Below are 13,016 nucleotides of genomic sequence, written 5' to 3'. Positions count from 1 at the left end.
CACACTCACCCTCCTATCCCACGGGATCCCCCGGCCCTGCCCAGCCAGCACCCCCAGCTGTCCCCGGAGCATAGGGACGGGCGTTTGGGGGACAGGTTGGGAGCGAGCCCTCGTGCCCGGCTGTCTCTCTGCCCTTTCTGGCCGGGGCCCAGGAAGAGAGCCGTGAGCAGCCTCTGGCCCGTGCAGTCTCCCAGCTCTGGGCCTGGCCTCAGTTTACACTGTGGCTCACCATTGTGGGGACCTGCTGAGCGGAAGTCCTCTTTCTAGGGAGGGGACGGCCTGTTTGCCTTTGGGGCTTTGGCTGCTTGGATGTGGCCCACCGTGCCGTGGGGTCTCTGTGGCATTGACGGCTATGGCTCAAATGTCAGTTCCACGCAAAAGATGTCTTCTTGGTGGCCTTCGCTACTGTTGAGCAGCTGGTGCCACCCACCAAGCCGAAAGTGCCAGCAGGTCCTGCTGCTATAACAAGAGGCCCAAGGCCCCAGCAGCACCCCCATGTGGGAACAGCCTCTGTGGCAGGCGAGGGCCAAGCCACGAGTTCCACTCCAGCAGTGCCCGAGGCCCAGGCTCGGTGGCCTTGGTGCTGCTCCAGCGAAGCCCGCTGGCAGCCTGTGGGTTTCGGATGCTCTCAAGACTGGACACTGACCACTCTCCCTTCTTCTCCATCCTCAGGGGGAACCGGGAGAAATACTCGGCCACGTGCCCGGGACACTGCTGAAAGGAGAACGAGGGTTTCCGGGAGCGCCAGGGATGCCTGTAAGCTTTGGCTGAGCCATTGTGCAGGGGTGGTGGCACTGCGGCTGGTGTTTTGACCCCCGTCCCTCTGTTCACTGACAGGGCTCCCCAGGACTGCCAGGGCTCCAGGGACCCGTGGGGCCCCCCGGATTCACCGGACCGCCAGTGAGTTTAGGGGGACCCCTGCGAGGCTTGGGACTAAATGGGGTGATCGAGGCCTTGACACGACTGGTGTGGCAGTGTTAGGTTCTCTCTCATGGAAGTGGGGGCTGGGACTCTGGGTTAGTGGCCCTAGAGCTGGGGAGGGTTGCGGATGGCACCAGGTGCCTGGCGTCCCCAACACGTCCCTGTCCTGGCGGGACTGCTGGGACCAGAGTCCCTTGGGGAAAACTGGGCAGGATGGGCAGGTGGCTCTGCCTGCACGACCTTGGCCTCTCGTGGGGAGCTGGGGCTGGGCTGGGGGCCCTGGAGGCGTGGACATGGACCCTGGCAGCCAGCAGCCACAGCCTGGATGTGACCTGGGAGACGGCGCCACCCACCTGTGTCATGGCCAGTGTTCCCACAAGTGGGTAACTTCTCCCCACCATTGCAGCTCTGAGGGCACAGGAAGGCCTTGGTTACGGGCTGTGGTCATAAGAGCCACGTGGGTGCAGGGTGAGACACCAGACCCAGGCTGTGGCCCTCAGCACTGTAACGGAGCATCCTTTGGAGAAGTTCCCAGCATTTTCTGTTTTTGAGACAGGGCCTCACTCTGGAGCTCAGGCTGCCCTCAAACTCACAGTGATCCTCCTGCCTCAGCCTCCTGGGTGCTGGGATTGCAGGCATGAATGTGTACCATGCCTGCTCCTTAGCTTGTATTTTTCGTCTTTTTGTTTTCTAATGGTAAAATCCAGAAGTTAATGTTCGGTCCATGTGTGTAAATGTAGCCTCTTATAGTTTTGTAAATAATGGACTCATTTTTATGAGTGAAAAACAACCCACTTTTTCTTCTTAAACGTGTGTGAAAGGCCTTGTGACATTTGTTGCGAGTGTGGGAAGCCCTGCATTCACCACCATCTGTTCCCTTGAAGAGCCGCTGACCTGGGACCTGAGTGCGTCTCTCTGAAGTGGGCCCTCATGGTCCCAGACTGGACAAGGCCTGAGGTTTTGGGGCGTTTCCTGCCCTGCTGAGAGCCATCCCGGCCCTAGTGTTGGTCGTTGTCAGGGTTTGGCACTTGGCAGCACCGGGAGGAGGCGTAACAGCCTTCATCGTGGGTGACTTCAGCAGAGCTGGCCCGGATGAGGGCTGTGCATCGCTTTGACCAAGGTGCTCTCTTCTCTCTCTCCCTCTCTCACAGGGTCCCCCAGGCCCTCCCGGCCCCCCAGGTGAAAAGGTAAAGATGTTTTCGGCTTCCTTCCCTCTGGTCCTTTGTGTGAGTTTGTCGTGGAACTGTGTGGCCCGTTCCTGAAGTCACTGCAGGTGCCTTGACCCATCGTCAGGCGGTGTCATCTGTCTGCTCGAGCACTTGACTGTCGCTCTGTCGTGTCACCCATCCGCCTCCCTGTCCACCGTCCTCCACCCCTCCGCCCCTTGGCTGCTCCCCTAGGGCTGCCTGGCTCCTCGCAGACCCCGCCCTCATGACGGAGCCTCTTTCTCGTCCACAGGGGCAGATGGGCTCGAGCTTTCAGGGGCCGAAAGGTGACAAGGTGGGTGTTCGGGGCCGGGTGGGTGTTTCCATGTGTCCAGCCACAGCCCCGTGCGGGCCGGCTCCCCCAGAACCAGCTCCTCCTTGAGGCCTTGTGTGGGACAGTTTTGCTTCAGCTGCTGGGATTGGGCCCCAGTTCACAGATTAAGCTGGGCATCCTGGCTGTCAGCTGCCCATGCACGGGGTTCCCTGGCTACCTGACTTTCATCTAGCCTAAAAATGTCCCTCTCTGTTGAGCTGCCTGTGTCACCGAGAGGCTACAGTGCCGGCGCCTATGGGTCCGCTGCCCCCGCCTGGCCCTCCCCTCCCCCCAGTCCCTACTGGGCTGCCCTGGGAGAGCATGCACACACGCACACACACGCACACACACATGCATGCACTGTCCCTGTGGGCTCACTAGTGCCGGTTTTCCCTGGACAGGGTGACCAGGGCGTCAGTGGACCTCCCGGGGTACCTGGCCAGGCGCAGGTGAAGCAGAAAGGCGACTTCGCCCCGACAGGGGAGAAGGTACGCTCGGCTGGGCTGGAGGATGCTGGAGTCCAGTTTGGGGGTTTCCAAGGGCCACAGAGAGCAGACAAAGTCTCAGTCTTTCTGCCCTCCCTCGCCTCAGCGGCAGGTGGCAGAGGTGGAGCTGGGCTGGCCCAGGATGTCTAGCCTGACTGGGAGGGAGGGACCATGGCCAGCCACCGTGGGCCCACACGGGGCCCCGGGGAGTGCGGCGGAGCAGGGTGCTCCCTTGGTGGATGTGGGGTCCTCACATGCGTGTAGCCCATGGGAAACCGCTGCTCCCACCACCCACCCTAAACCCTCTCTCCCTGCTCTCCTCAGGGTCAGAAAGGTGAACCCGGCTTTCAGGTACGTCCACCCTCAGTGCCCATCCATTCTTCCTGCTTTCACCTTAGAGACCACAAAGGCCTGAACTTGCAAGCTTGTTCCCCCGACGCGTGGCCTTTGTGTACCTGAGTGTTTTACCTGCCCTGCGGATGGCTGACTCCCTCTCTGTTCTCTCCAGGGAATGCCAGGGGTTGGAGAGAAAGGTGAACCCGGAAAGCCAGGGCCTCGAGTAAGTGCTGCGGAGACCGGCCGTCCCTCCTGGAGCAGCGCGGGAGGGTCTCCCTGGCCTCACTGTCCCCGGAGGGCACAACAGGAAGAGCCGTGGGTCTGCCGTGGGGAGTGGAGCCGGCCCGCTGGCCCCAGTGGACAGGCGCTGGTCCTGGCTCAGCTCCGAGGCCCGGCCATGTGTGTGTGAAGCCCGGAGCTGAGGGTCGCCGTGTCCCTGGCGCACATGGCCGTGGCCCGGAGGGCGGAGCCACCTGCTCGCATCGGGAATGCTGTCGCTACTCTGCCTCTGACACCGGCATCTTTACTTCACAGGGAAAGCCTGGCAAAGACGGGGAAAAGGGAGACAGCGGGAGTCCGGTGAGTCTTTCTGCAGGGGCTGGGAGCACAGTCCCATCCCGCCCCTCGCTGATGCCTGTCGCTGTTCCTGTCTTTGCAGGGCCTCCCTGGTGACTCAGGGTACCCTGGGCTCCCGGGCCGGCTGGGCCCCAAGGTACGTGGTCGCGTGGCCTCGAGTTTCACCTTCGCTGTGCGGCTCAGGCTGCTCACTTCCCCCAGGATGGCGGCCTCTGAGTTCCGGGGGAGGCCATCCTGTCCTGGAGGTGGCTGGGGGCACAGAGGCTGAGGAGGAACAGTTTTAGCGTCTGCAGGCCCAGCAGGTGTCCCTGGCAGGAGCAGCGGAGCCCTGCGGGATGGTGTTTAGGGGAGTGGGCAGTGAGGCCGCTTTCTCTTCGCAGGGAGATAAAGGCGAAGCTGGTCCTCCTGGTGCCCCGGGAATTGTGAGTACAGAGCTGCGTGCTTCCGTGGCCTCCCTGTGCACTGGTGCGAGTCACTCGACCCTGGCCTTGTGCTGTGCTGTCCTTGCTGGGTTCAGATGGTCTCAGCACTTCCTTAAGCCTGCAGAATGAAAAGCTGTGTGTGAACAGTGCCGGCCACGTGCTGAGACCTGTGTGTGTGCTTTGAGTTATCCACGAAGGAGGGTGTTCATAGCAGAAGTAGACCATCCGGATTGGACTCTCCTTGCAAATAGCACGTCGCTGTATCTGTGCCCGTAGTTTTGTGTACCTGCATTGAGGAGCACAGCGTTTCCTGGAAATGAACCTTCTTTATTTTACAGCGGTCATTGTCAGTATCCCATGAGTGCGGTACAGGGAATGTGAGGCTAACCCCCATTAGCTGCGGTTCTCACTGCCCTGGAGAGCATGGGGAACGTGTCTGTGTGTGCTGTTGTGTATGGAAGGACCTGGGGGTTGAGTCCTCTTTCTTTAGGCTGTGTTTCCAGGAATGGGATTATGGGACCCAAGTGTGTGTCCTTCTTCCTGCCTGCATACTATTCCACACCCCGTGGCTCTGTTGCTGTGTTCTAATACCCCCTGTGGGGCTGGAAGACGGATTTCACCTCCACCCACCCAGCACATGCTATCAGTTTTTCTTTACACTAAAGGTTTTTAGTTCACGTTTTCAGTCACCAAGTAGAAACTGTAAACGCTCATGGCAAGCAAGGTGCTGTGACGTAGGTGTGCCTGACAGAGGGGCTACACCAGGCTGCCCAAACTCAGCGTTTCACAGCACTCACTGACACCACTGATGGAAAGAACTGTATTTCAGTGGTAAACGCCATGTTGACTTTGCCGTTTTCCTTGAATTTGGGTTAGTCAGACCCATGGTGAACAAGCTCCTCCTCCTCAGGGAGACCCCTCCTTGGCTTGTACCCTAAGATCCTGAGGAAGCTCCCACTTTGGTCCTTAAAGAAGGAAAAAGCAAAAGAATCATTGCAGTGGAAAACCTTGAGTGTCCCGGTGCCGTGCGGCCCCAGGACACTGAAGGACACGGCCGTGACGCTCTGTGAAGTCGTGTGTGTGTGTGTGTGTGTGTGTGTGTGTGTCCAAGGCCCGCATCCAGTGACCATGGCCCCAGTGTCACCATGGCAGCCCCCAGGTGGCTCCTGAGACGAGCCTTCCCCACTGCCTCTGTTCCCGCCTTCGTGAGTGACAAAGCCACGGTACCATTGGCGCCTGCTCTCATGGTGCTCACAGTGACTTTTCCTCCCACGACTCAGGTCATAGGCACCGGGCCTCTGGGAGAAAAGGGAGACCGAGGCTACCCAGGCTCTCCCGGGCTGAGAGGGGAGCCGGGCCCCAAAGGTACGGCCCTGCTGTCCCCGCCTCCCCGTGCCCCTCCCCAGAGGTCTCCGTGTCTGGTCCAGGCCCTCCTCACTGTCCAGTGGGTGTCTGGGAACCTTTCTCCCTGTGGCTTCCGGAGCTCAGCGTTCCCAGCTCTGTGGTGGCCGTGCTGTCCTCCGGGTCCCTGGGAGCGGGCACCGTGGCTGCCCCAGCTAGGTGCTGCGGAGAAGCGGCTCTTTTCACGCTGGCCGGTTCTGTTTCTGTTCAGGTTACCCCGGAATTCCAGGCCAGCAGGGGCCTCCAGGTGAGACCCCAGCCGAGTCTTTGTGGACTGTGTGTCAGCTCTCTGTGTCTGAGCTCTGCCCGTGTTTGTCACCTGCATAGACTTTGGCACAAGTGTCACCCGTCTCTAGGCGAGTGCTTAGCAGTCCGTAGGTTGCCTGTCGGCACTTGTTCAGTTGCCCACATCACGGGTGGGCCCATCTCCCTGGAGACCCTGCCCTCCTCCTCCCGCCCTCAGGAGCACACCCTGCCTTTGCAGACCCTGGCTCCCAAATGGGTGCCTTCCCTCCAGGCGTCTTCACCCGCGCTCCCCTCTGGGTGCCCCGGGTGACCTTGCCCACAGCGCCCGTCTTGCTTTCCCGCGAGCCAGCACTGCTGGGCGTGGCCCTTCCGGAAGCTGCTTTGTGCCTGCAGGGCCCATTGCCGTGTGTGCACATGAGCGTCCCTGGTCAGCGACGGTCACCGTCCCCTGGGAACGTGGCCTTGCAGCCCTGGAGCCTTTTGCTTAGTTTAGTTTTATTTTTATTTTTTCTTAGTGACACTGGGATTGAACATGGGGCCTTCGCACTGAGTCGCACCCCAGCCCTTTTTTTTTTTTAACTTTGACTTTGAGATAGAATCTCGTTAAGTTGCTCAGCCGGACCTTGTACTCCTCCTGCCTCAGCCTCCTTGCGTGCTGGGACTACAGGCCTGTTCCACCATGTCTGGCCGATTTTTTAACTCATTTTTATTCTTGGTGATTTTAATTTCATTCTTCCCCCACTGCCTGGTGGATCTAGCTTCTAATCTCTCCAGAGGCCCCTTCCCTTTCTCCGGGAACCCAGAGCAGGCCTTATTCCGCCTGGCTTCCTCCCTCTGTGAAATGTCCGTGTTCACCCTGAAATTCTCACCCGTCCTCCTTCCAGCCACTCTGCTCTCCCACCCGTCCCTGGTGGATGCCGTGCTTGCTTTTTATAACCGCCTGCCTACCCCGCCCAGCTCTTGACCAGTCGTTCTGTGGGTGCTCTGCCTGTGGGCTGCCGCCCCCGCCCCGCCTGCCTCCCTCATAGCCTTCTCTGCTGCCTGCACGTGTGCCCCTGGCTCTGTCCTTTGCAGCTTGGCGGGTTGTGCTGGTCTGGAGCTGCTCCTTGAGCGATGCTGCCGTCACCCTTGTACCTGGGCACAGGCAGCAGGGAGTGGGGGCGCCGCTGCCCGAGCCACTCACGTGACGCTTGCTGCTTTCAGGCCTTGTCACCCCAGGGCAGCCTGGTTCTCCCGGCTTCCCCGGTGTGAGAGGAGAAAAAGGCGATCGAGGCCCGCCCGGCGTGTCAATGCCTGGACTCAGTGGAAAGGATGGGGCCCCCGGCCTCCCCGGTCCCCCTGGCCCCCCCGGGCGGCCAGGCCACACCAGTAAGTTCCCTTGGCGACGGCGTTGTGGGTGCCAGGCTGGAGTCCGGTGGGCACTGTGACTTATGCAGGAGCCGGTGCTTTGGAAGTCTGGATGTCCCGCCGTTGCTTGGGTCGCTTTGCAGAATCAAGCAGGCAATGGAAAGCAGGTGTTAAACTAAAAAAAAAGAACCGACTTAAAGAAATGATTAGTGTCGAGCATCCCAAGCTCCTGCAGTCTCAGGTACAGGTACAGGCAGGGGCGAAGGGTCCAGCAGGGTCCTGGCAGGGTCCTGGCAGTGCCCGTCCAACACAGTCAATGGCTTCTCATTCCAGTGGTGTGACTGCTCGTCTCCGGGTGTCCTACAGTGGCCCGGGAGCTTATGCAGACCCAAGCACACCATTGGGAAATTCGAAGGATTCTGGGAAATGTCCAGTGGGTGGGTTTCTGATCTCCAAAGAGCATTTGGTCCTGCAGGGCAGGCCGTGGCTCCTGGAGCATCTGAGGTGCTAATCCTCGGGGTGGCTGATTGCAGTCGCATTCGTGGGCTTTGGGACGAGTGAGGCTTACTTCTTAGAATTCGAGCCCACCCTTCTGAAAGGGAGGGGAGTTCCCAGGCAGAGACTTCTAAGGGAGGGCAGATAGGGCTGGGCACTTCCTGGGAAAGGAGCAACAGGGGCGGGGTGGGAGAACGGGCAGATCCTGTGCCACTTCCGGGGCCCTCCTTTCCCATGACTTCGTGAGATGAGGAAAAGCATGAGTCACGGGTGCCTGGAGACATCTGTCCAGCCTCACTGTCTGCCAGTGTGCAGGCTCCTTGTTCCCTGAGCGTGCTGGGGTGACAACTGCCTGCCCCATGCCCCTGTGGGAGGAGGGGACAGGAAGTGGAGAGTGGCCGTGGGGCGGGGGTGTTGGAGGGCCCAGGGCCTGTGTGATCTGGAAAGGGGGCGGAGTCCTGGGGCCGTGGGCTGAGACCTGGACGCAGGGAAGCGAGACTGTGGTTTTGATCTTTGTGATTTTGCAAACTCTAAAATATGAGCAGAATTTATAGAGAGGTGCTAGCATATCTACAGCCCTAGCTACTAGCTCACTCTTTGTAGCCTACGTTAATTAAGTAATTCCCAATCGTGGAGCAGTAAGTATAATTTACATGTGAGGTTTTTGTTCAGATTTAAATCATATGCTAAAGAGGCTGTGTCTGAAAACCACTGCGGCTTGGGGCCCATCAGTAGCTCATTGGCTACACACCGGAGAGGTCTCTGCTGCCGGCTGTTGTCCCAGGGACCAGCAGCCTCTCGAGGCCACCTGGGACCATAGACACCTCCACGGGCCGGCACTGGGCTGAGTTCTGGAGCTCCCTGGAAACAATCACTGCCTTCTTGCTGTAGACCAGAGTTGTTTTAGATGTGCTCTGGTGAGGCCGTATCCCTGCCGGTTCACCAGGAACGGGCAGGGTTCTGGTTGACACTGGGAGGACAGGAGGCATCTGGGGGAAAGGCGCAGATTCGAGTCATGCCTGTGTTCGTGAGCCTGCCCGTGGCAGTCAGAGGGGCTTGCTCTGTGCTTCTCTACGGTTCTGAGTCGAGGTTCAGGCACTCGGGGTTTAGGGGTTGCTCTCACAAGCCTAGACACAGAGGCCCGTTGCCTAATGGGTCTCCGTGGTGCAGAGGTCAGAGGGTGGCGGGAGCCCAGCAGGCTTTCTCCCGGATTCAGCTCCTGCAACTCTTGAGTGGAGCCGTAAACCGAGTCTTGGAGCAGCAGGGCATGGTGTTTGGTGCGCGAGTACCGCTGGTGGCAGGGACCTGACAGGCAGGCATGGTTCATGCAGCTGCTGCTGGGGATTTGGGGCACCCAGGTGCCAAAGCCCCTGTTGCTGACGTCTCCACTGGCGAGAAGCTCAGGGGAGGAGCAGGAGGTTGCTCTGGCCCAGGGGTGCTTGCGAAAGGTGCTGGCTCTTAAACGCTCCGCTCTGTCATTTCCTTCAGAAAGACGAGCAGGAAACGCAAACTCAGCCACAGTGTGCATCTGAACCAGAAAACAGTGGCTCCCTCACTGGTGGTGTTTGCAGGGCTGTCAGTTATGTCCATGCCGCTTCTTTACATAAATGATGCTTAGGATTGAGTAAAGCGAAGAATCAGGCATTTCTCAAGGGCAGTCTGCATCGCTGAAATGATCCTGCGCTGCAGGTTTGCCCAGGAAGAAAGAACAAAGTTGTTGGCCCTGACGAGCCCCCCAACTGCTTGCACCTCGTTCTCTTAGTGTGCAGAGCCAGGCGGCAGCATGGGCTTTGGCAACGGAAGAGGGAGTGCAGCAGAGCCTAGAGCGCAGGCTGCACCCTGCACCGGACGGTGACATGCAAGGGCTGTTGTGCTTCTGGGCATGGGCGGGCAGGGCCGCATGCGCCAGTCCCTGTTTCAGGCTCATAGCAACCAAAGCGAGGCCTCCACTGTACCTAGTGCCAGGGAAGCAAAGGAAAGCTGGGTTTCTAAAACCTACCAGTCAGCCCAAATTACCCTGGTTTTATAATAAAGGCTGAATGAAGAGAGAGTAACTGTGCCCGGTGGTGACCCTCTCACTCTGAAACTCAATTCCAGATGGCATCGTGGAGTGTCAGCCAGGACCGCCAGGCGACCAGGGTCCTCCCGGGACCCCAGGGCAGCCCGGACTGTCGGGCGAAGCTGGAGAGAAAGGTAAGAGATTTTAATTTTTAGAAATATCATGTTCAGGGGCGGGGATTTAGCTCAGTGGTTCTGCCACCTGCTTTGCAAGTGCAAGGTTCTGAGTTCTCCCCGGTACAAAAAAAATCATGTTCATGCATATGGATTTTCCTTCCCAGACTCGCAGGGGCTTTGGGTCTTTAGTTCTGTTTTGGAAGACTGTCCTCAAAATCCTTCCCCAGAGTAAGCGTCCCTGGACTCTGCCAGGTTGTCGAGTGCTGAGCTTTGGCGGGAGAGCTGACCTGGGCTGGGTAGCTCAGCCCTGAACACCAGATCATTGTACGGTCTCCGCCGGTGCCAGGGTTCCCCCCCATGTGTTTTGTGCGTTCAAAGTCAGGGTTTTACTCCGAGAGCGCACATCCTTCCTGTAGGCCAGGTCCCACGTACTACAGCGCCTGTGAGCCGGTTTTACACAGCTGTGAAGGATCAGCCAGCTGTCCCTGCTCCTGATTTTATCTGGGGCCTTTTAAGAGCTGGTGGTGAGGTCTGCACGGGACGCATGCTGCCCTCCACAGCTGTCCCACGCCCTCCGCCCTGTCTCGGAGTGGAGTGAACAGTGGGCTTTGACATTTATGGGTCCGTTACTGCAAGAGGAAACAAACTGGAGCCCCCACAGAATCGGCCCCATTGTGTGCCTTTCCCATCCATGGGTTGTAAAGAATCTCGAGTCTTCAAAAGACCCAAACACAAACGCTTCCTGGAAGATAGCTTCCCTGGCATCTCTGAACTGGCGCAGTCACGTAACTCGTGGAACAGGATGGGAGCTATCTTGGGGTCACTGTGGGGTCGCCCAGTTAAATCTGCCCCAAATTGGTTTTTATTGGGTCCTTATAGTCACTGAAGCTGACGACGTTCCAAGATGAGCTGCTCCCCTACCCTTTTCCAGGACTGGGGACTGAACTCCAGGTGTTTGCACTGAGTTACATCCCCAGCCCTTTCTTATTTTGAGACAGGGTCTTGCTAAGTCACTAATGGGCTCCAGCTTATGACCCTCCTGCCTCAGCCTCCCGAATGGGTCTGTGTGTGGGCTTCTCCCCAGCACAGCCAATCACAGGCAGTCAGGATCGCACACAGGCGTAGCTGGGGCACCAAGGCCTGCCCCTTAGTCCGCACAGTGAGACTCTGCGTGCCTCCTCTCTGGGGAGGTGCGACTCCAGGTTTTTCCATGCTACCTCTCTCTCGTGCTCCCCCTGGGGAGGGGATGGAGTTACAGCCTCTTCCAGCGCCCCTGGGTTGCACAGGGCCCAGCAGCCCCTCTTCTTGTCTGGGAGGAGGAGGAGGCTGTGCGTGGTGTGGGGAGGTCAGCAGGAGCATCCAGGGCCCGTGAGAGGGACCCAGGCAGGGTGTTAGCCTCCAGCAGGGACAGCAGGCAGTGGCCGTGGTGACAGAGTCACGTTCGACTGTGGCAACTTAGTGACAGGCGTGCCCACCTCTGGTCCTCCCAGTCACAGCAGGACTTGTGCACGTTACTCATGAGCGCCCTGTGCTTCCCCTCCAGGCCAGAAAGGTGACAGCTGCCTCGTCTGCGACATGGAAGGACTCCGAGGGCCCCCCGGGCCACAGGGGCCCCCAGGGGAGATTGGTAAGCCCCAAAACCTGCCATAGGACACAGCAAGTGACAGTGGGCTTGGAACGCAGGCGCCTCCCAGGACTCTTTTCTGCCTCTGAAGCTGATCCCGGGCAGTGAGAGCCTCCGCCTGCCTGGAGGTTTGCCCCGGCACATCAAGTCGGGCAGCCTGTCCTCCGGCCTGCCGCAGTCCCGGGAGGCAGGGCCACCTGCTGGTTCTCTGGGCTCTGGGGGAAGCGTCTCCTCTTGGTCCCTGTTACCTGGTACACCTGGGCTCACCGTGACCTTTCTGAACGCATCCTGGGTGTCCACCTTCATCTGCTTGGGGGATGCACAGCTGCATCTGCACAGCAGGGGAGCTTGGGGGGTCATCTCCCGACACTGTGCTTCTGTCTCTCTCCAGGTTTCCCGGGACAGCCAGGGGCCAAAGGTGACAGGGGCCTGCCAGGCAGGGACGGCCTCGAAGGGGTGCCTGTAAGTACAGCTGTCTATGGCTTCAGACACTTGCTGGCCTGGGTCCTTGGGAGCTATCACCGGTGCCTGTGGGCACCTCTGGAATGGCCTGTGTGGCCTCCTGGCCTGAGAGAGGCCACGGCGTGTGCCTCGGTCCCTGCCCCAAGTGTGGCCACAGGCTCTGAGCTGAGCGGCTCTCAGTCTGCACAGCCCCTGCTCCTCGGATCCCAGCACAGGGACTTCCCAGCGAGTGTCCATGGAGAGACAGAGCAGAGCCAACCTTTGCCTCTGCAGCTGAAATATTCTCCATTCTTCTGGCCGTGTGTGCTGGGAATTCCTGTCACCCAGCTGATTTCGCAAGTGTGTCCACATGAGATCTTCTAGTTAAACAAAGCACCAGCTCCTTACCGCTCCTACTTTGTTAAAAAGAAATCATTGCATAGGTGAGGGCTGATCAGCCTAAAAACCCAAGGATGATGTGTGATTGCAGATTTACATCCCCATCCCCAAGGCCTGAGACCTAGGGTGTGCTCTTCCCCCTTCCCTGGGCTCTGCAAAGGTTCGTGAGCCAGCTTCGCTCACCTCTTTTCATTCCCTTCTCCCTCCCCTTCTCCCTTGTAGAAATCAAAAGCCAGGTCTTTAGCTTTTCTTGTTCCAATGTAGCTCTTTAAAATCTTCAGCTTTTTAAAGGTACTGCTGGGAGCAGATCTCAGGGAGGACCAGGGCACAAGGGGACCAGAGCAGCAGGACATAGCTGGGATTCTGCAGGGCTCTGTCCTTTTGAAGTTGGATTCCAGTCTCCTGCTTTCCAGAATCTCTTTGGTGCCTGGGAGCTGAGTTAGAAGTTGGAGTTGTTTAAAATATCTCAGAATAAAGGAGATGTTCAAACAGCTGATTAGAGTCAGAGGAACTTTGAAGGATGCAGGAAAGGGTCTCTTAACCTCTGTCCATCTGCCTGTATCTGCTTGGCTTTCCTTGCAGGCTTCCTGCCTGAGCTTGGGCTGGAGTCCAGCCCAAATCTGATGAAGC

The 13,016-nt window shown here is 58.7% G+C and overlaps 1 protein-coding gene across 1 annotated transcript in view; it reads left to right on the top strand.

Annotated features, from left to right (window-relative positions):
- The window catches only part of Col4a1 (collagen type IV alpha 1 chain), a 61,736-nt gene that overhangs the window by 20,832 nt on the left and 27,888 nt on the right, over positions 1-13,016 (top strand). Inside the window, exons 9-24 of the mRNA XM_033760972.1 lie at positions 673-756; positions 838-900; positions 2,073-2,108; positions 2,380-2,421; positions 2,841-2,927; positions 3,249-3,275; positions 3,433-3,483; positions 3,795-3,839; positions 3,919-3,972; positions 4,217-4,258; positions 5,539-5,623; positions 5,871-5,906; positions 7,109-7,273; positions 9,845-9,940; positions 11,466-11,549; positions 11,938-12,008. Of these exons, the coding sequence (XP_033616863.1) occupies positions 673-756; positions 838-900; positions 2,073-2,108; positions 2,380-2,421; positions 2,841-2,927; positions 3,249-3,275; positions 3,433-3,483; positions 3,795-3,839; positions 3,919-3,972; positions 4,217-4,258; positions 5,539-5,623; positions 5,871-5,906; positions 7,109-7,273; positions 9,845-9,940; positions 11,466-11,549; positions 11,938-12,008 (1,068 nt within the window). The remainder of the gene's footprint in view (positions 1-672; positions 757-837; positions 901-2,072; positions 2,109-2,379; positions 2,422-2,840; positions 2,928-3,248; positions 3,276-3,432; positions 3,484-3,794; positions 3,840-3,918; positions 3,973-4,216; positions 4,259-5,538; positions 5,624-5,870; positions 5,907-7,108; positions 7,274-9,844; positions 9,941-11,465; positions 11,550-11,937; positions 12,009-13,016) is intronic.

Source organism: Fukomys damarensis, unplaced genomic scaffold (genome assembly GCF_012274545.1).
Source record: "Fukomys damarensis isolate Sample0158 unplaced genomic scaffold, DMR_v1.0_HiC HiC_scaffold_6, whole genome shotgun sequence".
Classification (NCBI taxonomy): domain Eukaryota; kingdom Metazoa; phylum Chordata; class Mammalia; order Rodentia; family Bathyergidae; genus Fukomys; species Fukomys damarensis.
This window is presented reverse-complemented; position numbering and strand designations above follow the sequence as displayed.